Source organism: Ammospiza nelsoni, chromosome 6, assembly GCF_027579445.1.
Source record: "Ammospiza nelsoni isolate bAmmNel1 chromosome 6, bAmmNel1.pri, whole genome shotgun sequence".
Lineage (NCBI taxonomy): Eukaryota > Metazoa > Chordata > Aves > Passeriformes > Passerellidae > Ammospiza > Ammospiza nelsoni.
In genome coordinates this window covers 33,760,481-33,788,290 of record NC_080638.1, presented here as the reverse complement: position 1 = coordinate 33,788,290, position 27,810 = coordinate 33,760,481, and the positions used below count along the sequence as shown (strand labels likewise).

General features: G+C 39.3%; 1 protein-coding gene across 2 annotated transcripts; it reads left to right on the top strand.

The window, feature by feature from the left end:
• The first annotated feature begins 41 nt into the window (after positions 1-41).
• Positions 42-27,810, top strand: SCG5 (secretogranin V). 2 transcript variants are annotated; one of them, XM_059473729.1, is made up of 7 exons: positions 150-200; positions 451-518; positions 1,325-1,557; positions 13,181-13,330; positions 16,236-16,348; positions 21,006-21,059; positions 24,857-27,810. In XM_059473729.1, exons 1-7 carry the CDS (start codon positions 150-152, stop codon positions 24,950-24,952), a joined length of 765 nt encoding a protein of 254 aa, XP_059329712.1. In that variant the 3' UTR covers positions 24,953-27,810. The 2 variants fall into 2 exon arrangements, with proteins under 2 accessions (XP_059329713.1, XP_059329712.1); XM_059473730.1 differs by lacking the exon at positions 451-518 and having other exon boundaries at positions 42-200.

Sequence of the window (27,810 nt, the reverse complement as noted above, 5' to 3'; positions counted from 1 at the left end):
CAAAACCCTTCAGTTTCATTTTTAGACCGTTAGGTTAAGAAGGGAGGTTTTTAATACCCCCCGAGCTTTGTGTGTCTGTGGCACAAAGCAGCGCTCGGTCGCGGCGGCACCGCGGGCAGCTCCCTCCCGGCCGTGGCTGCGCACGGAGGATGCGCGGCCGCGGAGCCGCCGCCCCCGCAGAGCCGCGCTGGGAGCGGGAGGTGAGCGGGGCGCTCCGGTCCGGCGGCTCCGAGCCGCTACCGGGCCGCCAGAGGGGAGGGGATCCCGGCCCGGCTGTCCGGGGCGCGGGGGTCGGCGGGGATTTTCCCCCCGCAGCGGCGGCTCCCGCGGCCATGGAGCGGGAGGGCTGCGGGAGGAGCGTGGTGCGGCGGGGGAGCCGCGCACCGGCGGAGCGGGGAATGTTCCCAGCGTGGGGGTTTTCAGCCATTTTTGCCTCAAAAACGTTTCCAGGTGCCTTGCGCCGGAGGCTGGAGCACTGGAGCATCTTTAAACGTCTGGCGTGAAGAAATCAGGCGGCTGTGCGTGTGTTAAGGAATAAAAGGGGAACTCGGGGGGTTTGTTTATCCAGGGGACTGGAAGCGATGCATTTCAGTTAGACTCTGATGTGACGGGGAAAGGAGCTTTAAGAAAACAAACATTCTGATTAAAATTCAGCCTATCAGAGGACCGTAAGCGGTACTTGCTTGTTGTGGGCTTTTTTTGTTGTTGGTTTTGTTGGGTTTTTTTCCTAATTAAACTACACTGTGCTGCCATTTAGTGAAAGAGATTCAAGGAAACAAACATATTTGCTTCAGCTGGGAAAGACGGTGCATACGACATCGGAAGCCTTTGTCTTAAGGTGCAAACCAAATACATCCAGGTTGTTCGGCAGTCTCTTATTATTGATTTTCCAGGCAATGAAAGAATAGAGCCTGGAAAACACAATTCCTGGAATGAAGAGTTCTTGGCTTTTAGACCAGAGCTTTATAAATAGCATAGTAAACAGGGAGGGGGTGGACGGGTGGATGGTGGAGCGGATGATGTATTCTTGTCAAATGAAAAAGTGGATTCGTTTTGTTAGCAATGACTATTAATTAATGTTATGGGAAAATGCAAATCAGCAAATTGATATTGCAGTTTGCTGCTTCATATTTCTTTTAGAAGAGAAGAACTTATCTACCCTATTCCCTCCCTGGCTCCCCCCACCCAGTTTCCAGCTGGCTGGAGTGCCCTAGAGCCTGAGGTAGTAAAGTCCAGTAGTAGGATCAGGTGTTATCTCCACCACATGTATTGCGTCTTTTCCCCCCTACTATAATTTATAATCAAACTCCTTTCTTTTTGACAGGATGAAAGTGGCTGCCACTATGGTGTCTACCTTGCTTTGCAACATGGTGTTTCTGCTGGCATTTGGATTGGCTTCAGCTTTTAGCCACAGCCCCAGGACACCTGACAGGGTTACTGAAGCAGATATTCAGAGGCTGCTCCATGGGGTTATGGAGCAGTTGGGCATTGCCAGACCCCGGGTAGAATATCCAGCACACCAGGCTACCAATCTTGTTGGTCCACAGAGCATTGAAGGTACTTAATTTCTATTTAGAGTTCTGATTATTTTTTTTTAGTATGCTTTGGTAATAATTAATATTTTTATAGATACAGAAAATATCCTGAGCTAAAGTCATAGATGTCTTCATCATGTTGTTGCTTGATCTTTGTTTTAAAATCACTATCCATCTTACACCTTCCTTAATGTAATGGTTTTGGTAGAAGTAGAGGGGTTTTTTAATGTACAGGCTTTGCAGAAAAAGTTATGTTGTCTTGGCATTGTCCTCAAAACAATTGGTTTGCTAAATTATTCCTGAATATTATGTATACATATATTACAAATATTTTTGTCATGAAACAAATATTACCTGTAGAGTCCAAATTCCATGGATTTTTAGAAACATTTGCAAACCAGAAGAGATCAAGTGTTTGTGGTGCCATGTGAGAGAAAGGGATAAACCTTACACTGGGGGTGCTCCTCTCCCTGTGTCCACTAGTAGCACCTCAAAACCACATTGCAGGGATGAATGCTCTGGGCTCAGCTTTATTTTTTTTGGCCAGTACTCTGATCTCACACTGTGTAAGTTTTCCTTGGAATCAGTCTTTTATGGCTGTGTAAATAATTGGAAATATCTGGCTGAAATGTTAGGATGTTGGCATAATGTTTCAGTGTGTTGCTATTTTACCAGAACAAACCAGATTTTATTTTGGCATGACAGCAAGAGGTTGAAGGTATGAAATTCCAAATATTATTGTTTATGTGTGAATATCAAAACAGGGTAGAACCCCTCAACCTTCCTCTCAGAATTAAATCAGTCTGACAGTGCAGTAAGACTCCACACATCCTAAGTCTCTGTTCTCTATTTAGCCTCATTCTGATCTACAGGCTATCTACAGATAACTGCAGACCTAAGTGTATATATATTTTTTTCTAAGAAACTTTGATGGACACACATTTTTCTGCAAACTTAAATAACAGAGACTAAGTTTAAAGATCATAATTTGGTCTGTACCTTCTCTCCTTTATGAATGTTCACACATAGAGAAATTGGGATGGACGGTAGAAGTGAGTAATTTTAATTTCTATTTGCCTTTTTTCTCTAGACATTTTTTTAAAAAGAGAAACCTTAGAAAACATAAGCAAATCTGAATCTCTGGCAAATATTTAATCTCATCTGTTTGATGTTACTTTCTAATTACAGTGGTAGCAAAATCAGATGATGCATCTCTTTGTATAAGTATCAAAAGTTTTCTAGTGTTTGTTAGATTGAAGTAATGCTGGTTTTCCAGTTGTCTGTACAGTCTTCCACAAACATCAGGTTGGACAAATGTTTTCTATTTCTCCTTTTTTTTTTTTAATAAAAAATCCATCTGTGTATGTCATAGAGTAAAACTAAAAGATGATAAATCCAGTAGCTTTATCATATTTAACTTTACCCTCTTGCTCAGATGAGGATGACTCTTTTTTTTTTTCTCAAGCCTACTATGGATATTTAACCGTATTTAACCATAAAATTTCTGTAAAAGTGAAACTAAAAAAAGGACACTCTTCAGAAAATGCATTTAGTAGCATATGCTCTCTTTTTGAACTGATCAGATAATTTTCCTGTTGACAGATTAAAAAAAATACATCTTTCTTGTTGATGGATTAAAAAAAAATATTACAGCTTGTTAATTGAAAGAAAATTCTGCCTTTTCTTAAGTTGGAATCTATAAACACCTGGCTTTTTGTCACTTAGCAGCATCTATAAAAAAGACTGGAAAACATAGAAAATCAAAATAGGGATTTTTATTAGCTGTGTTTCTGTACTTATTTCTCAGCTTATCACTAAAAGATATGTAAGCCTTACTGGGCTATATTCAAGGTTTCTACAGATGAGAAAGGGGCTGCATCTATCTTAAAAGAGAACAAAAGAATAAAATAAAAAATGCATACAACATTTCAAAAAACACAGAAGTTAATTTTTCTGTCTGGTAGGGCATTTATGAAGTAAGAGACCACACTTTTTTTTTCTTTCCTTGCATGCTTACAATTTTGTGCCAGTATTTAAAGTTTTGGGGTTTTTTGTTTGTTTGCGGGGTTTGGGGTTTTTTTTGTTACTGTTTGATTTTCAGTTGTTTTCCTTTTTTCTGAGGACTGGAAGGGAATAAGCATATAATGTAAATTTCAGGCCTATTACACCCTGCATAGGACAACAGTAAAAATCTCACTTAAACACATGGGGGCACCAGTAGCTCATCTTGAGCAGTTTATAGCACTCAGCTTCATAATTGGAAATGGGAAGTCCCATTTTGCTTTTGCAAATATCATTGCCTACCATAAATTCAGTACAACAGAAAGCCTCTTGTGTGGTTTGTTTGTTTTTGTTTGATTTAGTTGTTTTTATTTCTTAAAACTACCCAAACAGAATGATTGTTGGTAAAGGTGCTGGCATGACAGCCCAGAGCCTGAAGTCTTCAGTCTGCAGAAAAGGCTGTCAACTTCAGTGGCTGCATTAAATGATGTCTCTTAAATCGTGATTGTTTGCAGGTATAAAGAAGTTTTAAGAATACAATGCCTCTCAGGGAGGCTTTTGATTCTCCTGCAGAGACTCCTCATAGCTACTGGAAACAGGCTGGGGTTTATTTGATTGTTTTGAAAGGAAATGAGTATGTTTATTGTTTTAGGAAAATGTAATTACTGTTTGTCAGATTGAGATGATAAAATTCAAGAGACTCTGGAACATTATGCAAATATGTCTACTAACAACTGGTAATCAGTGGCTTGTCAGCACAGCCCCTGTACAAATATCACTCTACAGCAAGCCTGCTGTCCATAAAATTATGCACATTACTCATGCATGTTAATAGTGTCTATTCTGTTTGCATTTTACTAATAAGACAAGTAAAGGTTTTCTTATTAGTAAATAAGAGTATTGCAAGACAGGTACTTGTTTCCTACAAGAGCATTAAAATCTTTGTATTAGAAAGTTACAAAAACTTTTGCTGATGAATTCCCTCATGAAACCGGTGCAGAACTGACCTTTGCACTCATTCACTTTCAGGTTAACATGTGCTGTGCTTATGCCCCAATATATTTGGACTTCCTTGGGTGACTGCAGGTAGTAATTGTGCCATATCTGGGGCTCAGCAAACCCAGCAGTGTGGTGGCTGCAGCTCTTTGCTGCAGTTTTTGTGCTCTGTGCCAGAGCCTGTGCCAGCATCCGGGGGGAGCAGTGCTGGAATGAGGGGCAGCTGCTCAGGGCTGAGCTGGGGCAGACCTCCCACAGCCAGAAAGGCTGATTTGTTTGTTGTTGTGGGTTTTGGTCTGTGTGTGTGTTGTTTTTGTTGGGCTTTTTAAAATCTAATTAGCCCAGAAAATATTATTTCAAAATTTCATAAGGACATCTCAAACTTTTAAGATTAAATTGAAGTGGCAAACCTATAGGTTTTTACACAACAATATGTAAATATTTAGATTTGTATAGATTTGACTAAAAATACCTATTTTCTTTGCATTTTGTTAAAAAAATTGTAGTGTTAAGTGTAACCAGAATTTGAGTATCGGGCAGTGATGCATGTCATAAGAGTGGTGCCTTAGAATGCTGATTTCTGAGTTTAAAAGGTAATGATGGTGCCAAATGACAGTAGTGACTTGCAGTGAATTCTCTTTATCTGAGTGATATGGCACAGGTCTGTGAAGAAACTGCACACAAAATGTTTATACCTCTAACTCCACAAACAGGAAAATGATGAGGTGGTGTGACTTTATTTTTATTAAGGAAAAATCTTTGAAATTTGGCCAGTAATATCCTTGATTCCATATGAATTCATAAGCCATGAGCAGCAGTGAATAGAAAAGCCAAGCTGGTGTTTGTGCTGCTGCCAGGAGGTCACACCAGGTCACCTCAATGTGTTTCCCAGCTTTGCCTCCTGAGGAGCAAGGGCAGGATCCAGCAAGGGCAGTGGTGTTAGCCCTGTGAGCTCTGCCACCAGTGAACTTTGAGAGCTGCCCTTCCTCGATGGCCCAGAGCTGCAGGAGGGGTGCAGGGCTGCTCCTGTGTTCTCAGTGTGGCTGGGCACGTGCAGGGGAAATTCTCAAATCCAGTATGCTTGTCAGAGAAGTCAGTCAATGGAGAACAAAAGAAGAAAAGAGAATTAATCCCCATTTCTCTCTAGATCTGTTATTTGCAGGTGGATACGACTGAGGAACCCATTTAGATTTGAGGCTTTGAAACCTTCTCTTGAAACATCCTCCTCTTGTGATTGCAGGAGAGTGTGCAGACATCACATTCCTCTGCTGAGGAACCAAGAAGATGAAGTGACTCCAGCTCTTAAAACCTCCTACTAACCCCTGTTATGTGGTACAGACTCCTGCTGCTAGTCAGAAAGTCATCTTTAAAAGATGCCACCAAAGGACAATGAGTCCCATCTCAAGCAGCTTCTGGGAAGGATAGATGGCAGGTCTGTAGGGATTTAGAGTTAAGTAGCTTGTCATCTACCTAAAGATAATTAATCAATTAGAATGGGATTTGTAGCCACAATGATTTTTTTGTACATGTTAGTGGAGGGAAAAGTCCAGTAGGAGAGGTAAGAAACCTGAAGAGGAGAGGGAACATGATAGCTTCTGTATTGTCTGATGCTTTATAGTAACTGTATTTTCTACTACTGGCAGAAGGTATAGAGAAATGTAATGTGAATCTATAAAATTCCGTCTACCATTGGAATATGGTCCCAAAGTATTTTAAAAAGGTCTGTCAGTGAAGGTTGGCCAAATTATGATGATCCCTTGTGTTTAAAGATTTTTTTCTCTGCTTGTCTCTCATGAGGAGACAGAGGGGGGACCTCACTGCAGTTACAGCTTCCTCATGAGGGGAAGAGGAGGGACAGGCACTGATTTTTCCTCTATGGTGAGCAGTGACAGGGCCCAAGGTAATGGTAATTTCAATAGGCTGGATATTAGGGAAAGGTTCTTCATCCAGAGGGTGTTGGGGCACTGGAACAGGCTCCCCCGGAAGTGGTCACAGCCCCAGACCTGAGAGAGTTCCAGAAGCTTCTGAACAATGCACTCAGGCACAGGGTGTGACTCCTGGGGATGGTGCTGTGCAGAGTGAGGAGTTGGACTTGATGATCCCTGTGGGTCCCTTCCAACTCTACATATTCTGTGATTCTGTGAGCATGCCAGGATTTGTACCTTTCTACATTTTTTCGCAAAATCAGCTGCTCCCATGCTCCCACCTGAATTTTAAATTAACTTGCATTAAGAAAATACTTTTAAGTTTACTTGGTCCTATGAAGAGATTATTTGGTTCTATGAAGAGATATTTTCGAAATCTAGAAAAGAGGAGTCTCCTCCTCTTGATTTTGGTGTTGTGCCAGGAGGTAGGATCTCTGGCACTCTCCGAAGGTTTCCAGAGCTCTTCTCCCTGTGCTTGCCATGGTGTATGCACTCAGCAGCAGGGATGAGTGAGAAGAAGAATGTTGTCAGCTGCAGGAGCTGGTCCTTCCCCTTGGGGTGCTTTAGCCCATCAGGTCAGCTGGTCTGAGCCCCCTTTGCAGCAGCAAAGAACAGCACTGGGCCTGGTCTTATCCACAGGGATCTTCATCTCCCACTCCATCGCATCTTCATTGGGTGCCAGTGCTTCCATCCAAGGGCAAGAGAAGCCCCATCTTGACTGGGGTGGCTTTGCATGGCAAGGCCTCTGCTTTTGGAGTTCTGGGCTAATGCTGGCTCACCAGGGCAGAGGCTGGAGCCCTCCAGCTCTGCACTGGGAATGCTCACAAGGAGGACATTTGAGGCATTGGGAAATCTGCCTTGTAGCAGCTGGCAGACAGGCATGGGAAGGTTCTAAACCTGCTGTTGAACGAGCTGGGGCTTTGAGCAATCTGCATGGGGAATGGAATGGAATGGAATGGAATGGAATGGAATGGAATGGAATGGATATGAGTGGGGAAATGAACATGAAAATGTTGTGATGTTCAGTGGTGCAGTAGAGACAAAACCATGGATGTTCTGGATACTTCTGGTGCATCCAGGCTTCACGTTACAGGAGTGAAAAGAGTCTTTTTCTCTGAATGCGTTGACACTGATGGAGCATTTGGACTTCTCGTGCAACTGGTCTCAAGTGAATAACGTGCTAGTGAATAAAGTCTTTCACTGGCACATTTGCATTTATAGGATTGAAATAATGTCCCATCCCTCATGGGATAAAGGAGGTCACTGTTTTCCTTTCACTGCTGTGTTTCCCAGAACCACACGCTGCACACGTGGTCAGTAGTGAGGTTGTGCTGTGGCAGTGACAGGAGGGTGCAGTTTGCTGGCTTTGTTTCATTTTTTCTCACTCTGCTGGTGTGTGGGGGCTGCAAGGCAGGGTGGCAGAGGGGCCCCTGTCTATGTGCTGCACGATGCACTGTGTGTGTGACACTGTGTGTCAGCTTATTCATGTGCTGAAGTGCAAGAGCCACTGCTCAGCTGAAGGACAACTTAATGTAGCCCATCAGAGGACTGTTCAACCAAGGCAGACATAACAGTTTTCTCTTTTTTTTTGCTTTGTCAGCAAGTGGCTGCTGGATTTTTTTTGTTGTGTATACAATTTGAATAATAATGACATATAAGCTACTGTTATAAATTTATTGTGAGAGGCATGGGCATTATTTTGGTCCTATTTCACAATAAGAGCCTTTAATATCTTAAATATTTGTACTGTTTGTAATTTAAATATTGGATAAAACTGAATTCTTTGCTGAAAGCAAGGTCAGTAATTGTACGATTTGTGTGCTTAAGGCTTTAGAAAAAAATGCCCCTCTGCAGAGAAATAGAAAATTAGTCTTTATAGTTTTAAGAAACTTTGTGTCATTAAGGAGAAGACAAGCCAAGTCTGGAATGCCTGAGCATGTATAGCTGTAGTGTTTTTGTGTTTCTCGAGGCATGCTCTTGAATGGTTAAGGAAGTTGGCTAGGTTTGCATTTTTCCATTCTTTGTTCTCCTATGCTTTTTCTCCTTCCCTATTCTCTTATTTAGCAGCTTCTGTGGAATAGACAAAATGTGATCATTTATAATTTTTTCAGTTCTTCTCACTTCCTTTGCTTAATCAATTTCAGCAAGCAGGATCGGACTCTCTAGGATGAAGCTAGCAGAATTATAATTACAGCATTGGGCCTTTAAAGCCCTTTGAAGTGTCAGAAAGGGTAGGGAAAATGTAAATGCATTTTCTGCATTCAGGATCTTTTGAGAGTTTACATGATGATGGTCCTGCAGATAATAAAAGAAAAAGCAAGTTTGTGGGTGGTGTCCCAGTTTAACAAGTAAGAGCACTGGGGAGCATTCTGTCAAACCTGCCTTCCACCGGGGAGATGTTCCTTTTGAACGTGACAATGACACAACAAATGTAGATACAGCAAGGTGACTGGGGATGAAAGTGCAAGACATTATGGGAAGCTGTCACTTCCCATAGGAAAAAGATGTATTTCTGATGTGTTGAGGAGACATTGTAAACAATCTTGAAGATTTTTTTTGAGATAGGAACAAATAGTCCAGATTAACAAAAGATTTTGCAAAGCAGGAAGTATGGTATTACATTTCTGATTAATATGTGTTTTCTCCCTTGGGAACCTTGGGCAAATGAGAAAAGCTGTATCAGGCTTCCCTTGCAGCTCAAGTGTGCTTGGAGTTTGTACAGGTTGAGATAAGAGATGTGATTTTTGCTCAGGGAGAAGAGCCCCTGTGAATCTGTGAGGGGCTTGGACACTCTGAGGCACCTAGTATGACTTGCTAAGGAAAGGGCTTTAACTTGGATTTGGGATTTATTTACTCAAACACATGCTTATTGTCCTTCCTATTTCATATCTCTGTGCTAAGATTGGCCAGACTACCTCTTTTCTGAATTTGTGATTGGGAAAACTCTTTCTTCACTGTGACATGGGAAATGGTTTCAATGAGACTAAAAGGCAAATTTGTCCTCTTGTTTCTCTTTAAATATTCTGCAAAAATTTTTCACTCTTGAAAATCCATTCTCATTGACTTTGTTAAACTGACTCTTCTGGGGTCTGGGGGACAGCACTGCCTGTTTGTGTTTGACATGGAGGATTGCTCTCCACAGATTTGTTCTCAGTGCTTTGCTCAACCAGTAGATGGGTAGCAGCAGCAGCTAAAACTTCAGTGGACTAACAGCATTTCCATTGGATGTGTTGGATCAGGGAAATATTCGATACCTGGAAGAAATTAGTTGCTCTTCATGTTTCTTTTTCCTTTTGTTTTTTTTTTTGTCCTCCAGGAATGGAGTGAGTGGTTGTGTTGTCTTCATGGGTGGGACTCTACTGCTCTTACAAAGAAATGAGCTGAAATGTATGCACTTTAAACTTGTAATCATTCCAAGGATCTCTAACTGAAATCAGCTGATCAAATACTTTTCCAGAATTATAATAATGGTAGGGGCATTATTCTTTTTTTTTTGTTTACCACCCTGCAGCAGTTCAAGACTAGTGCTAGATGACTACATATATGCATATATTTTAAATGAAATTCAAAGCTTACTTAGGACAATGCTGATCTTAGCCCAAGAGATCTAAACCTCTAGTTTATCCTGTAGGAATGTGAAATACCTAATAATAAATGCTCACAAAAATCCTGCACATGAAAGGGAGCTGATTGTTTTGGAGTGTTTTCTATGTTAGTATGCAACAAAGAAAAGCCTGTTCATCTAAGTAAGGAGACATGGAAAAAAGCACAGATTTATCTAGCTCATCCTTCCTCAGTACAAGGGTATTGTCTGTACTACTCTGGATTTTTGGTAGTCCAAGTTTGAATAATTTAACAAAAATATCTCTCATGATTCCTCTGGATAGGAAATTATGAAAAGTTTCTTGGTATTGAGTTGCCTTGTCTTTTTCTTTCAGGCTCTGCCTCAAGGTTCAAGAAACTGATCTTCTGCTATTTTTTATATACATCTGACTGTATATGTTTGTATTCCAATATTTTGACTTGGTAGCTGCAGTGTATTTAATCCTAATATGTTTCTTTAAATCAGAAATTTTATAATACCAAAACTAATGCAACTAATGAGAGTTACTGTAATAGTACCCCAACCTCATATATTCATATAATTTCATTTTTATTATTGCAGTCTTTGCTGAGTGTACTATTTATCAGAGTTTATAAGACATGAGCTCTGCTGATGCTATTAAATCACTCAAGTATGCTAAATTATGGCACCAGAGCAGGTGCTGTTGTCTGCAGCTCTTTTGGAAAGAGAGGAAAAACCCTCAAATGATCGTGGACATTTATACCTGAAGGAAACAATCCTTTATATTAATATAAAAAGATTGGTTTGTACTCAGTCAAGGGAATTCTTGGCAGTCGGTTTAAACTTACATGTATATATAGCACACTGGAGCCTGCTAAGTACCTCTGTTTTCTTTATGGATGGAGCTTTGGTGCCAAGAGGTCTGCACCACATGCAAGCACAGATAGGCTTCTGTCTGATGGATTGTCCCATAGTGAGCCCCATTATGCACAGGACGTTCAAACACGTATTGACTGCGTGCTCCCGCAGGTTACAGCAGAATCATAACCTGGTGCTTTTAAGTACATACATGTAATCAATCTTCATGTGGAGGAACTCAGGACAAAAGAAGTATTTTATGCTATATATTAGACATTATATTAAATTACATTAGGTTAAATGTATGTTATAGGTTTTTTTAACCTCATCACCACAGCATTATTGTGTTATGAGTGTGATTTTTGTGTGGGCTGTGGACTAAAGGTGTTATAAAGCTCACAGTGGGGATAGTGCTGTTCTGGTTTTAGTACCAGGTCTCGTGGCAGCTACATGCCAAATTCCCATATAACAGAGATGCAGTTTTTTTTATAGGGGTGGTTTTATGTTTTGTTACATATCTTTTCTGCAACACTGCATTACAGAATAAGAGACTTGTCCTTGAGGGGGAAAATTAGCACATTGATTAGATTTTAGTCCATTGTGCAAATAAAATGGCAATATATGTGCTTATAGACTAATTTTCTTTGCTATAATGCCAACATCCAACTGGTCATTTGCAAAATCAATTTGCAAAATTTGCTTCAACTGCCATTTCTAAATGTAGAAATGAATACAAAATTTGAATTTTGTATTAAGAGTGCCTTCTGTTAGCAATTTTTGCAAGTGATTAAGTTAGCTCACAATGTTTGGCTATATAAAAGATGATTTAGGCTGGTAATATTTATTCGTAATTTGGGACAGGAGTACTTGAATGATTCTTTTGGAGCAACTTTCATGTTCAGAGGCTTTATGCACATCTTCTGGATCTATGAAAAATAAATAAATTTGAAATAAGACTATTTGGTGATACTATGGTGATTTTGCTATTTACCCAAGCAGTTGTGTCTGCATTCATTCTTTAACTCATATTTTCCAATTGTTCAAATTCCTTTTTCTCTCAATTCATTGTTAGTAGAATTTATATGTTGACTGTATGTTGTTATCCCTCATTATATAGGGCTTAAAAAAAAATACTTTGCTGTCACACAACCAACTCCATTGCTGCAGTGTGTGTGGTAGATGTCTTTTTCAGGGAGAAAGAACATGCTTGAAACTAACGTATTATGTCTGAAATTCAAAAGAATAGTGTACAATAGTATTTTAAAAAAACTCCACAAGCAGCTGGGGTTTAGTCTGTGGATGCATTTGGCCAGTAAGGCATGCATAAAAGATCTGGGACAGATAATTATTTGTAGAGAGGCATAGAGAGCGTGGCCTGAGCTTGGTTCCCAAATCCTCAGTGGCAGGCCCTGCTTGTCAAAGGCAGGCACCCACTGAGGTGTGTGCGAGGTGGGCACAGCGCAGCAGTGTTGGGTGCAGGTGCCCAAGCACAGCAGGCCCAGCGCTGTGTCCTCTGCCACTGGCTTACAAACCTGCTGCACTCTGCTGCTGTAACCCTGCAGTGATGCTGCTCTGGGTCCCACGGGGAAAATCTTGTATGCAAAAGCGTGAAGTCACTGCCTGGGATGCTTTGTAACACACTGACTACTGTGGAGGTATATGTGAGCAAGAGTTCCCATCAACAACAGGGACTCTTCATCACTTTTCATCATTACAACAGGAAATGCAAATTTACATTTAAGAATTGGTTTCATTTAATAATATTTTTTCTAGATGTACACAACCAAATTTGCTAGAATGCCCTGGGTGCCTAAGGACCTTAATATCTTAAGCCCTCTTGTGACTTAATTTATTAATGTATCTCTAGGCTGTGCAGGTAGTGTTTCTTTCTACAGCATCATTGGCATTGTCTTCCTGCCATGATGCTGATATCTCCTATTGTTAGTTGCCATGATGAACAGTAATAGTATCAATGACTGAAGATAATTGTGCTTTAGATATATCAGGTTTCATGATGTCTATTTTCTTGCCTAAAATTTTCATAGTTAAGGAAAAAAACAACCGTAAGACTAATAATATGTGTTTCCTAGTTTCATTTTTAATTATCTAAGTTACTGGATTTAGGTCACGTAGTTATGTTTCTAAAAGAGATACTTGAAATCTAAACTTGGATTTGTCTCTAAAACAATTATATATGTAGAGAGAGAGATATTATATTTTGAATTGTAGATTACTTGCGCCAGCTACAGCACTTAGACTTTAATCTTGTGAAACGACTGTGCATAAATTGTCTTTGCTAGGTGGTGCTCATGAGGGTCTCCAGCACTTGGGTCCTTATGGCAATATCCCAAACATCGTGGCTGAGCTGACAGGAGACAATGTACCAAAGGATTTCAGTGAAGATCAAGGATATCCTGACCCTCCAAATCCCTGCCCTATTGGAAAAACAGGTAATTCAGCTCTGCCCTTTGTACCTCTGGCTTCACTGTACATCATCCTGTCTTTCAGCACTGTACAGCCTGTCATCAGAAATGAGGGTTTTTTTCATTCTATGCCCCAGGACAAGAACTGTTAAGAAATTGGGTGTTTTACTGTTTCAGATGAGCTTTTTATTTTTAATCTTTTCTTAAAAATATGTGCATATCCTGTATTGCTGTATGACACTGGAGAAGGTGGAAGAAATCATCTTGATCTCAGAGTAGAAGATAGTGAGATTTATGAGAGCATCATGTTCCCAAAGGAGTTCATTTTTAAGCTGGCCCCTGAAAAAAGTTACTCTGTACAGATGAGATTTACCCTTATTTTAGAGGCTTTCATTGTGCCAAGAGGAATGAAACTGTCTGCCCTGATCTCCAACCCAGACCATGAGTCAATATTTAAGATCCCTCGGCTCCAATCCATGCAGCTTTGCAGCTCATCTGTGCCAGAAGAGGGGAGCGGCAGGGCTGGCTGGGCAGCGCAGCCTCCAGAGCAGAGCGGGGCCGGCACTCGCGGGCTGGCTGTCCGTCCGTCTGTCTGTCCGTCTGTCTGTCCGTCTGTCTGTCTGTCCGTCTGTCCCCAGGCTGACACTGCGCCGGCACCGAGCCTGGGGGCTGCTGCCCAAGGGCCACTGAAACAGCCCTGCGTGTGCACGATGCACACATACCCTGAGAGAATGGGTCCCCTTCCTCTTGCTTGAGCCAAGGAATGGCTTCCAGGACTGAAAGCAGTAGTAAAACACCCTTTGGCTGCCTTGGGACCTGGAACTGGGAATGAGAGCTCTGATTTTTTATTTGTCAGCTAAGAGATCCTTTCAAAATGTTTTCTGTTTAGTCTTCTTTTATATTATTTGGATTATGCAGAACAGCTGTCAGTATTCTTATTTAAAATGTTCTAGCTATCTTAGAATTAATAAGAAAGTAATATTTGTTATAAAAGTTTTTTCACTGTGAAGTGTTTTTGCATTTCATTCAAAAATTTGACAACATTTCAAATAGTCCTCCCTTACTGTTTCCTATTACTGCCCATTTGGTGATGATGCCTTCATCTCTTCTGGAATAATACCTCATCTTCCAATTTGTTGTCTGACAAGTTGCAAATGATGGGTTTAGGTTTTCTCACACACACAAGCACACACATGGACTTTCTGTCTTCCGTACTTGCCCATTAGACTTCTGCTCATGATTAGATACATAAATTAAAAACATAGCATCCAGGGAAATGCCTTTGAAGATCCCTCCAATTTTTTTGTCTTAGGTGAAATAAAAGTTGTTAGCTAAGTTAATAGAATCAGATCTGAACAGGGGGGATTTGCAGGGAAGTGCTGCCTGCTCAGATAAATGGCTCTGTCATAGGTATGCTGTGAGTGAAGATAGTATCTGCTAGGATTAGAGTAAAATGTTTTTCAGAGCCTTAAATGGAAATTCAAGTGGTGACTGTATTATGCATACAAATTACCAGAGGCCTTCCTCAATCAGGTCTGTGAATTTGCTTAATGGAAAACAATTTTTCCAGTTACTGTCTACATATGCACATTCCACAGCAGGAATGCATAAGCCTGGAGCAGCTGAGTGGAAGACTTTGGATTAGCAGTCATAGAGGACACCCATGTGTCCACCTGCCCTTTGTGTTTTCTACCAAAAGACACAAATGCTCTGAGGTCTACCACACTTCTGTTGTCACCTGTTTCTCTCTTGATATAACCTTGCCCCTGATGAGACTGAAATGATTTCTAGATGTTTTAATAATTTCTGAGTTACTTAGCCAGTATGAAGAGTTTTCCCCTGTTTTCTATTGGCAGTTTTATTTTTTACCGGTCCCAATGAGAAAAGAGAGAAAGCTGGATCTGTTGAACTCAGAATAACCTCCTCAGGTCATTGAATCAACTCAGTCTTAAGTCAAGGCTTTACCCACATCTGAGGGAAAAAGACAATCTATCTGCAGATCTTTTTACATGATGACGCACAAGGACAGAAGGGAAAGTCCACAGGTGTGTGCTCTGGAGTGCCTTGCTCTGGCAGCTGCAGCTGTTTGGATGCCCAGCATCATGCCCTGGCTGGTAGGATCTCCTTGGGTATGTCTGAGAGGAACTTGGACTGCAAGCTCCCCGTGCTGGCTGAGCAGTGGGAGCTCCAGGAGCAGACTCTATCCAAAAAGCTACTCTGGCCTCAAGTTACTGAACCTTTGTGTCAGCTAAAGATGACTTACTTTGGTAAAAAGACCCTAAGTTGATTTTTAAAAGGATATAATCTTGATGTGACACTGCCCACAAAACCATCCATTATGGTTATAGGCAGTTTCTGGACCAATTAGATTAGTTACCAATCTACAGAAATTTTTTCATCATAAAACTTCTCCTACATAGCATTTTTATGAGGTCTTATGATGCAGAAATTATTTTCAGCCAGTTTGAACAAAGTAGCAAACCAGAAATGGAGCCCTAGGAAGAGCTAGCTACTCAGTGAAAGAAATTCTGTCTTTGCTCACAGCACTGTTTTACCATGACTTTCAAAAGTATTGCCTTACCAATTTCTAAAATGATTTGTGAGCATTTAAAAGGGAAAAGAATATCTCTTCTGAATCAGAACAGGATGCAATTCTAGTTAAAATCAAGTGCAATAATTAAAAGAAAAACATAAAGGAGGGAAAGAGCTTGGAAAATAAACTCCTTCAGTTTTCATTAAGTTGTGAGGAATTTTTAAAAATAAATACATTCTGAAAAATTTGTTTCAAAAGAAAAAAAAACCCTGGTATTTTCCAGTCATCCAGTTCTTTATGTTTTTTTAATTGCATGATTGCATTTAAGAAGTTTGCTGACTAATGTGGCACATATTGTGTGTTTCAAAGCTACTGAGCACTCCGTGCTTTCTTTTGCAGTTGATGATGGGTGTCTGGAAAACACCCCAGACACAGCAGAGTTCAGCAGGGAATACCAGCTGCACCAACACCTTTTTGATCCAGAGCATGACTATCCCAACAGGGGCAAGTGGGTGAGTACATGCTTCTTGCTTATTTTTGTTGCATGTGAAACTGGGTAATGTTTGCTGTGTGGGACACTATGAAACCATGAGGACAATATTGTCCTTAATGCTGGAAAAGTTATCACCCTGAGGGAAACTTCTTGAAAAAGGTGAACTTGGCCTGAAAAACAGAAATTGTGCTTGTGATTGATAAACACCCCAGAAAAACAGAAAGCAGAAATCCTTGTTCTATTACCTGTCCCAAAGCATGACAGCTTGATAAGTGCAAAAAACCACATTTCAAATTACAGTGAACATGCAGCCAAAATTAGTGCAGATTTTAAGATTTCAAAACATAAGATGGCCTTAATCTGAAGGAATATGCAGGTTCAGTGACTATTCACTGTTCAGCTACATATATAAGAAATAGAAAGAAAATACAGATAGATGGAGTTCAGCAGCTTAAAACAGCTTAAAAAATCTAGGATGACAATTTGCCTTAAGAAATCCTCCTCACCTTAAAGGTTTTGGAGGACTTGATGCTGCTTCTTCCTCTAGTCAGGTTATGCACTGTATTATATTGAATACCTATTTGACACATCACATGTAATAAACACAGTGAGCTACACTAAGGGCAAGAATCTTGCTCCGAGCATACAAGGACTTTAATAACTGCAGCTAGACTGTTTCTGCAGGCCAGAGGCTCCAAAGAAAGCTCTGCCACTTAATCTTGGATTACATCAGTTAAAATGTCCAATCCCAAATCCATTTTCAGGCGCCAGGAAAACAATAACAATGATCATAATTTATGCTTGTAGAGCAAATAATGAAATCTCATTTTACATTGTTATAACACTTCAGATTGCACGAAACCAGTGCTCTGTAAGCATACATCGATAAATGGACATGTTTGGCAGTCTCTTCTCTTGCTGTAATTTTGAGACAATGATTCATCTTCATAATCAAACCAGTATAAGATTTATAGTCTTAATTACTTATGTGAGTGCTAAATTTCTGGAGAGAATCATGCCAAAAATCCAAATTTTGGAAACTTGTTGCATTCTAAGTAATTACCATCAAAGGTTTTCATTTAAAAAACACCAGATGGTGAACGTTCTTATTTATGCCAGATAAGGCTGTTAGTTTTCTTATTATTCATGAGTACTTTACTTTCATAATACCATTCTGAAGACTACAAAGGCACTTCTGTAAATCTTTGTCCTATAGTAATATTTCAGAATCAAGCATACATAATGTGTTGTCATCAGCAACATATATACTTAATAAACGATAGTAAATCATTAGTGAATCCTGGGCTTTTTTGTGTCTCCATCCATCACTACTAATTCAGGAGAAAAAGCTGCTCGTGTATGGATTAAAACACTTCTGGGTACTAAACAGTAATCATATTTAGCTGCAGCTTAGCCAAGTCCAGATCTTTTTAATTAGCTATGAAACAGCTGGTAATGCACATGAGCAAATATTCTGCTGAGATCCAGGAGAACAACCCTGGTCATCTCCTAATTACATATTGCCAAATGGTAAAAATATAAATACAGTGATATCTTTTTGTGGCTGGACTTTTTATTTTTAATTCTCTGGAAAAATCAGGTAAACACTCTAAAAATTAGCCATTTGCTTATAAAGCAGAGCTGAAGTAGATCAGATCTTTTAGGGCACTCACTGTTGTCTGCAGTGAGTTGTAAATGACCAGCACAGCTGGCAGTGGGCTGCCTAGTGGGTAGCTGTGCATCCTCACCCTCCCACTGCCCCCAGTGCCTAAAATTCCCTCTGCCCACCACAGTTTGCTCCTGCTTCTCCTCTTGAAGAGCCCGGGGCCAGGGGCAGTGGTGGCTGTGTGCTCACAGACTGTGTCTCCAGCAGCTCCTGCCAGCTGAGTGGGCACCAGGCTGTCAGCACCAGCTGCAGCTCCTGCAGCCTGTGTCTGCTGGGCCCATGGGGGCTGGCATGTGCTCCCAGCTCCTGGGGAGCCTCTCCCCAGCCTTTTCCTACCACTGTGTGCTTGAGGAAGTGCTACAGCTCCCCGTGAGCCAACACGCGTTCCTTGGTGTAACCACAGAAAAACCCAGATTCCATTAGCAGGTCATAAAAAAAGGACCTGTTTGTCCTCCTGGGACAGAAACAGGTTGGTTGGGTTGTTTTGGTGGTACACTGTCACGCTTGCAGAGCTGTGGGACCTCTGCAGTGTCCTGTGAAAAACACACATTTTATAAGGGTCAAGCCAGTCTAGAAGCTGTCTCATGCAGCAAAGTACATGGTTATGGAGATGCTAAATATTATGTGTAAACACTGCTAATACATCTGCAGATACAAATATATAAATCATAATAAATATATACTGGGTTAGGAGTGGGAAGAATTTTTCTGTCTTTGGGACAGCTCCCCATATATCAATATGTTGGCCAATGAGATGTCTCAGGAACAGACTCTGTTTATAGAGTGAGATCCATGGCTTGTACTCTCCTCCCCTCTCCTCATATGGGGAAAACACAAAGGGGACAGTGGAAATTGTAGGATGAGTGACTTTTGCATTTTTCTATCCTTGTGTACAACTATAGTTTCTAAGATTTCAGAGTTTTTTCCCCCAGTTCAGGCTCTTCCTTATAGGACATACACACTTTCTGTGTGACTTTCTTGCATCTTGCAGGTTGGCTTTTTGGATAGTTTGAAGAAGTGTTGTTGGCATCCAGAAACACTTGCACAAAGATAATTTACACTATACAATTTGCATTAAAATGTAAAAACCTCTTACATATTTGGTTGATTTAAAGCATTTTAACTTCTGATTTTTTTCCACCCAAATCCCAGCATGTGGTACTCTAATCCAAGTAGCCAAGAGGAAACAAAGGAAGCTCCAGGAGTGAGGGAAAAGTAGAAAATCACATGCAGCATGTGTCTACATGAGGTGTATCTTTAACTGAAGAAAAGTCTGTGCCTTCATCCTTCACAACCTCTCAGTGAAGGATGAGCACTTCATGGGCAGATTTAGGTGGCTGATGAGGTCAGGCCATTACGCAGTGGAACATATTTTCAGGATTGCTATTATCATACAAGTATGTTCTTAGCTCATGCTCCACAACCATATTTGCTTTGTACTCCACATAATGCTGCAGCAGTACTTAGGGTCTTAAAACATTTTCTCAAACAGACTAAACAAAATATGGTTTCCTAGACCAGGGATAGTTCAATTGTAAGAAATTTTTCAGAATGACAGAAATGCTAGCTCCAGTAGTCCATGAAATTATTTTTATTTCAGAAACACCCTTTTTCCTCTCATGAAAGTACAAGGTCAAATACTTTAGAAAGAGAAGCTTTGATGGTGCTTTGTTTCCTAAGGAGAATAATTCATACATCCTTGAGTTTCCTTAAAATGTTAAATTTAAGTTTTCCTGAAGTGAGCTCGCATAAATGTGTAGCCAAGAATGTTCCCCTTGGCCAACTTCATCTCTGTTCCCTTTTGGAACAGCTTAGACAAAATAACTGAGGTTGGACAAGAGATAGGCCTTGTGAATCTGAGGTTTAATGAACACAAGAAGTACAAAACAGACAATTTTGGCAGATTTCATTGTAACACTTGAAGATGTTTGTTTTTTCTCGTATCAAGGCTGCAGAGAGAGTTAGACGTGTTTGGTGAATTTGTCTCGTGCTAGAGTTACACTTTCTATTTATATAATCAATGTTGGGTCAGTTGTTTATAGCAGAATTAATGGCCTTGTTTATATAGTCTTCTGCTTTTATACATGTAATTCTTCTCTCCTTCCGTTTTCAGGTTAGGGTTTGGTTTTGGTTTTCTTCATAACATAGAATTGAAACAAAATGTGTTGAACATGTGTGTGTTATTCCAGACTTTATTAGAATTCACTACTTATAAGAAATACAACAATATGTGGATGCACTTATGTAAACTATGGTCAGAGGGGGTTTTTTTTTGTTGTTTTGTTTTTCATTTTCTTTTCTCATCATCATAACTTTCTCTTCTGCCAAGATGTTTCTGGCAGTTTTTAAAAGGTTTGCCATTAAAAATGTTATAGACCCAATGGTTTTTAGAAGCTTTATTGAGGGCACTGCTTAAACAAAGGAAGAGTTGGCGCTGAACTCCTTTCAGCAGAACTTTGCACTAGGAAGTGTTGATATCTGGAAGGGAATAAGCAAAGACAACAAAACAGTAGGAATGACGCCTATTTCTGTTTTTAAAAGGAATTAGAAAATCCCTTGTAAAGCAAATTTTTTTGCTCCTGTTCTTGTGTCACCTCAAATGTATATAAAGATATACCAGAGGCAGCACTCCTGCTTCTTCTCCCTCACATTCTTATTTTTTCTTTTTCCTTCTGCGTTTTCTTAAAAAAAAAAAAAAAAAAAAATTATACCATGTATCACACAATAGGGAACATCCAGACTGTTCTGCACATACTTGAAGCCCTTATTGCCTGAACACAGGGCATAACATAGTGGAAAATTACTGGCTTTTAAATTGTTGGTAAGGCTGTGACTGCTCCTGACGAACTGTGAATCTTAGTAGGAATACACAGATATTTATTTGTGGTTTATTTCTCCCATAAAACTACACACTCCTCTAGACTTGATAGTATTTCATAGCAGAAGTAGTATTTTAAAAGAAGAGTGTAATGGATTTGATGGCTGTGTTGGTTTTTTTTTTCCTTTTCAGAACAAGAATTTACTCTTTGAGAAAATCAATGGTGGTCCAAAAAGAAGAAAGAGGGTAACTATCTGAATATTTCATAGCCCCTATATAATCTAGAGACCTAATAAAAATTAAAACCATATTGCTGAAATGAAGAGGTAGTCTAATGCATTTGTATTATACTTTAGATTATGTGTCAGGAACTCTCTGTGATAAACTGCTATAGCCAGCTAAGGACTGTGCACTGGGCACAAGCCTTATTTCTCAAAACAGACTCTTGCTTTCAGAAGATACACTCAAGTGTAGAACATTATAAAACCTTGTATTGTCTGTCTTTTAAAACAGATCCTATTTGCTTAAAACCATTTAAAATTATTTCAAGATCTCTAAAATAATCTCAGAATTTGAAAATTCCCACTAAAAATATTAGTAAATTTAATTACCACTATCTGTGTGTGTGAATATATTTTTGGGTGTAAATAACACTAGAGGTGGTTCTTTATCTGATCTACCCCAGATGAAACTCCCATGTCTGTGTCCCTTGCTTGAAAGACAAAGATGAAAAGGTTCTCACTGTTCTGCTCCTGTAACAAGGAAGGCAACCCACACAGAGAGATTCTGCACAGTCTGCCTCATACTCTCTCTTTTTTGGTAGTGCAGCCTTTCTTTAATTAAAAAAAACCCACTTTCAGTAAGAGTCGGCATCTTCAGCTTTGCTGCTGTGTATTATTTTTACAAAAAGAAAAGGTCTAGCTCTCTGCCAGAAAGTAGCTTTTCAAAATATGACAGCACAGTTTATATTGTAAATGAAGTAAATATAGTTTAAAATAACAAGCATAAGCAAAGATGATTTATTTATTTAATAACTCAAATTTTAAGTCTCTGCTAGAAAGGGAGAAGATGAGTTGATTTTTTTCCTGATTCAGACATCACTGGCAGCTGGTACTTCAACCATAAGTTAATGATCTGCAAAGAAGTCTATTCCACAATTTTCAGATGAAGACAAAAGTCCTAAATAAGTACAATAAAAATGAAAGATAAAAACTCATGCCATCCGCCTCTAGATCATTATATTGCTTATATATAATCATCTATTAAAGCTGACCTGAGCTTAGTACTTGCTTCATGCTTACATTTGATTTTTGAGTTTGTTAGTTGAAAAGTAAAAAAAAGGTAGTCACCTGACTTTAATTTTTAAGTAGAATTTACTCTGGAAATAATTCAGTAGAATATTTATTAATAGCTAGAACAGCATGTTAAAGTAGAATTCATGCAACATATACATGAGGTGAAAAAAAAGAAAACAAGAACATTTTCTTTCTGTGAGCTGACTGAATTTGATACAAAAGAAGCACTAGCTGGAGACACTTGGCAGCTACATGGCCAGGGGTAGCCCAGAGTTTTGAAGGTGAATTGCTTTACAGATTTATGAAATAATCAAGACTGATTTTCCTAGCACCTACATGTCACTTAATACTAAATTCATTAGAATTTAATAGAATCAATATAATTTAAATTATTTTAGGGTAATACTGTAATAATTACTAATGATTTAATGAACAATTCAGAATCTCCACTTTATCAGCAGAAGAGTAACCTAGAACTATCAGCAGGAGAGTGTGTTTTTCTAGAAACCAAGAAGAATTCCCTTCCTGCCTTTTGTGCTCCCTGCCACTCCTCCCTGCCTTTCTGCACAGACACAGTTTTGGGATCTGGCAACAAATTGATTTTGAATGTGCCCATCTGAGGTTAAAACAAGTCCTGTGTAACAGTGTGTGTAGTGACCCTGCTGTGTCTATCCAGGGCTGTAGTGAAACAGTCACAGAGGCACCACTGGAGTGTAGAAAACCACATCTTCTGAGCACGTGTGTATATTCCTGTATTTCTGCGTGCCTCTGCAGGCACACGTGCCAGCGTGCATGCACACAGCGGTGTCTGCAGCAAAGGCTTGCGTTCACCGCGTGCTGCTGTGCTCGTCTCCCTGCAGCACTTCCACTGCAAGACAAGGAGGTTTGCACTGACGTCTAATTTTAACCAGCAGCTCTCCCCTTTTTTAAGTGCCTGTGCTTGCAGTCAGCCCTGTCCAGAAGTGTCAGGACCATTTCTGTGATCACTGATTTGCTGTGGGCTCAGAGCTGTCTACAAAGGTGCTCGGGAGCTTGCCTTACTTTCAATTCTGCACAGCTGCATGGGATTAAACATATTTTAGTCAAATCAGCCAAAGTATTTTGCATTATATTTTGTGTTTTCTTTTGTTGGTGAAGAAGGATTCAAAATTTTATGTAGTCTCATTCTCTTCAACTTTATTTCAAAAAGTAGCAAGCAAGTACCATTCCAAAAAAAAAAAAAACAAAAAAAACCAATTAATCTTCCTAGGAATCTTCAGATAATTCTTAGAAGTTTATGCAATGGTTGAATTTCACTAAATTAACATTAAACAGAACTTCTTTAAACAAACACAAACAAATCATTTACATATGTCTTATTTCTAACAATTTAAAGCATTGGAGTTAGTTTATTTTCAAAGATTTTTCCACATTCATTTCTGGTTCTTAATATTTTTCTGTTTTCACTTGCAGCAGGCAAAACACCCAAACCTAACAGAAGTAAAGCAAAAGTGCTGCTCTGTGCTATGACTAAGTATTAATGAGAGCATCCACAAATCTGGAGAAACCTAAGGGCCTAAATTGAAGACAGACAAACCCCATGTTTTCCAGAGATTTGACAAGTACTTCAGATAGCTGAAAATAAGTATTTCATGCCCATTATGAATGCTTTTTTTTTTTTTTTTTTAATTCCTAAGTTTTGGTGAAAGAAGCACAGAAATGTCTCAAGAAAAGTAATTCCTGTGACACACAGTCAGCCTGACAAAAATCAGGAGATACTGTAAAATTTTCATTCCTCTGAAGTTTGTCCTTAGGCAAAAAGTTTTTATTAGCATCAGAAAGCCTTCATGCTAGAATTTTTCCCTGTATCTGTGTGAAGAAGACAATATACACTTGAATTTTGCTTACACTGACACTGTAACAAACCAGAAAGCAGGTGTAAATGATACTTTATACTGAAGCTGCACTGAACTGCTCGTCACTTTGCAAATACAGTGAATACATTTTACTCCATTGGTATAGATAAAATTCAAGCATTTCTATGTTACTCCATCTACGATATCCAAGCGGTTTTGAGACAGGATCTGTTCATCTTCAGCCTCACATTGTGCTGCTTGCATGGTGCAAAGTGAAGTTCAGCCCTCTCCAGGAATCTTCTTTCCAGCATTCCCTTCTTCTGGCAGTGCTACGAGAGCCATTTTCCATGCCAGAACCTTGTTTGGCTCTGCTTCTTTGCCAGCAGCTTTTTATCTCAGCATCAAGAGAGGAAGCGAGGAGGGGTTTCCTGGAGAGGAGACAGGCTGAGCAAGAGGCTTTGGTCAGACTGGAATTGTGGTCTCTAATTTGTATCCCAGCACAATGGCCATCAGGGGCTGGTGATTCAAGCTAAAGCTTACCTGTACTTCTCCAACAAGTTCTGTCCTGCCTCAAGAATTAGGGAGTTAGAGCTGCTGGTGCTTCTCTGCTGAGCTGAGGAAAGGAGGAGTGGAGCAAAAAGGCAGTGTTTAATTGAGATTGCTCTATATTCCTGAAAGGCCCCCTTCACTTGTATTCCTTTCAGTGGATTGAATTAAATTATTGCGGAAAAAAGAAAAAAAAAATAGAAACAAAACATTGGTTGACTTTTAGATCTAATCCCTGGCAAAGCAATTTCCCCCACATCTGTAAATATCTGTTCACTACATATTCATAAATATGTTCACTAATCCTAGTTACCTTTTATCTGTTTCTCTGTTTCTAATAAGTTTAAATAATTTTAAACTTTTTCAGAGTGTGAACCCCTATCTGCAAGGACAGCGACTGGATAATGTTGTAGCAAAGAAGTCTGTTCCACAATTCTCAGATGAAGACAAAAGTCCTAAATAAGTACAATAAAAATGAAAGATAAAAACTCATGCCATCCTCCTCTAGATCATTATATTGCTTATATATAATCAACTATTAAAATCCTTGTGAATGGCAGCATGCTTATTATTTATATAATTGTAGATTAAAAACAGCTGTATTTATAACAGCATGTTCTCCTAGATGATAAAAGTATGGTTCTGCTTTTTGTTAAGTTATGGTAAAAGGATATTTCTGTTGTTTTTATTTTAGTCATGGAGCAAACTTTAAAAATGTTAGTCATTTTTGATAGCTAATGTGAGGTAAATGGTCTTAATGAGAAACTTGTAAATAGGAAGATGAAAAAAAATGCCAAGTCTGACTCCAACATTTAATCTTAAATGTTACTGTGTTTGACACATGAAAATTATAGTTTTATGTTTTGTTCACAAATATTGTTACTTAGCAAAGGCAAAGTATTTATTTTACGCAGGGAATTTTGGCTTTTGGTCCATTTTAATAAACATTTAAGCAATCTACAAGGTTTGCAAAGTGACATTTTCCAAAATATTTCAGAGGCTCGTTTGTCTGTTATTGCTGTGCAAATTTAAGAATTAAAGAACTGCTTTTTAACTGTATTTACTGAAATATTTTTCTGTTAGTTTTAATCATTCCATGCCCAGAGCTTTGCTGAACACTTGAACATCTTCCCTCCTTATCAATGGAACTGTGGAACTGTTATGTGAAAATTAATCTCCCCTGCTGTCCTTTGTCTCAGTAACTGCAGCATTTGTGCATTACAGTGTTGTTAAATTATAAGTAAAGATGGAGACATTTGTCTGTGTTAATAAGGTTGTGTCAACAACCTCTGAATCTAAATCCAGGATATGAAGGTCATTAAAGTTGATCTTCTGAAAAAATATGCTACTCTAATGCCACTTGTATCTATCATAGCTCTTGAATTTGTTCTGGGAAGCTTAAATTGCCTTCTTGCCCCTAGGAGATTGAAGAACTTTATATTCTAGAGTTCTCCCTTTCTGAAAGATGAGAACACACCTGACTATTTCAAGCCATGTGAATAGAGCACTAGAATTAGGGAAAATAGCATTAGTTTACAGCTGATATTACAAATAATATGAGGGAAATGGTGAGGAAAAAAAAAAGTAGTTTCCTTTCCAATCCTACAGAAAGATAACAGGGAAATAATGATGACCTCTTAGAAAAAAGAAAAAAAAATAAACAAGAAATTAAGGTTCCTAGCTATATAAAATTAAAGTTAACAGGATGGCTCAAGTATTACTGTTGTTGGCATTTGCTTTTCTTGTCCCACCTCTTAGTTATTTGTAATAAATTATATATGTAGAGAACTGGGCCTTTCAAGCCAAATATGGGTAGATTGCAAAATTTTGGAATGGACTATCATGCCTTTCATCATATTTCCTTTTAAAAAAAATCTTGAAGAGAAAAATGAATAGTATGTCATAAAGTGGGGTTTATACTCACACAAGACACAGGCATGAGGAATTTCGATGAGTCACAGAGCTCCTTTGGCTTCCAGTGGCTGGAACAGGATGGGAGCAATCTAGCTGTCCCTGTGACAGAACTCGGATTCTCTGCCTCTGGACCTTACTCTTTCTATCTGCACTCCTGCTCAGTCTTCAACAGGTATTGAAAGCTGCAAATCTACAAAGATTGATCCAAAACCAACAAAGAGTCTATATGTATAATAGCCTAAATCTGACATTAAAACTTACTGATGCCCAGTGGCCCAGAGTGTGTGAAATGGTCATTCCTTCCACCCAACCCTGCTGCCAGCCACTGGTGGAGCTGCAAGGCTTCCAGGCATTTGGAGGCCACACTGCCATTCCTAAGAAATTGGTGTTTCTTCACATCCTTGACTGTTCCATCGATACTTCTGAAGCAATCTGAGTTACATTCTGTCCTTATAGCTCCGGTAAAACCCATTTGAATCACAAAAATGAAACAACCATGATGGCAGTTTATTTCATTTTTATTTAATTTATTTCATTTTTAAGCATAATAAAAGGAAGTGTGTACAGTAAATAGGGAGCTTGAAAAGGGAAGGGCAAAGAAGCCTTGCTTGCTTAATAGTATCAATAATCCCACATGTAATTCTGTGAAGCACTCGAGGTCACTCCAACCCTGTGTGGGAATGTGAAATCCAGCAGTGCAGACTGGCCAGAACAGGGATACCGGGCAGGCTGCCTGCATGCCACCAAGAGAAGCTGCCCTCCTGTGTATGACAGACCTGCGCAGTGCAGGCAAAGCAAAAAATCACAATTCAGACCTGGTTTTGTCCTTAAATACAAGCAAAGAACAAAGTAAAAATCTTTACACAAAACAATGTGTCTTACAGGAATTGTCTCCTGGAGCAAGTCAAGTGTGTGGTGGTGAGCAGCTGTCTGCTGAGTTCATCAGGCAGCTTGAGTGCATCACCAGGAAGACTCAGAAGTGCTATTGTGAAATTTTAATAAAATATAGCTATTGCACCACGATAATGAATTTCATTACTCTAATTCCAGCTTTATGGCAGAGCTGTCTTTTGGTACTGGCTAGTCCCATACTGATTTAAAAAAAAAAAAAAAAAAGACATGCAAAAATCCTTGTCCCGCCTACTGTTCCAATTAGAGTCCAAACATCTATATGTAGTTTTTTAAACAGAATAATTACAGTGCTGGTCTTTCAGAATCAATGAACAAATGAACAAAGATACCAACTATCACTCAGAGTTCACCAAACCAATATTTACAAGAATGTAAATAGCTGCACAGGTGTAATTGCCCTTTTACCTTTATGATGCATGTCAATTAAGGAGCATGTATATTGGTACTATTGTTTAGAATTTTCATCAAATTAAAACCTTTTAGAGTATTTTAAAA

What these genes read in the sequence shown, in the direction of transcription:
- SCG5 (XM_059473729.1), top strand. Translation starts at nt 150, where the DNA reads ATGCGCGGCCGCGGAGCCGCCGCCCCCGCAGAGCCGCGCTGGGAGCGG. An exon ending in CGTGAAGAAATCAGGCGGCT is followed by an intron (nt 519 to 1,324) that starts GTGCGTGTGTTA and finishes TCTTTTTGACAG; the next exon opens with GATGAAAGTGGCTGCCACTA. An exon ending in TGGTCCACAGAGCATTGAAG is followed by an intron (nt 1,558 to 13,180) that starts GTACTTAATTTC and finishes TGTCTTTGCTAG; the next exon opens with GTGGTGCTCATGAGGGTCTC.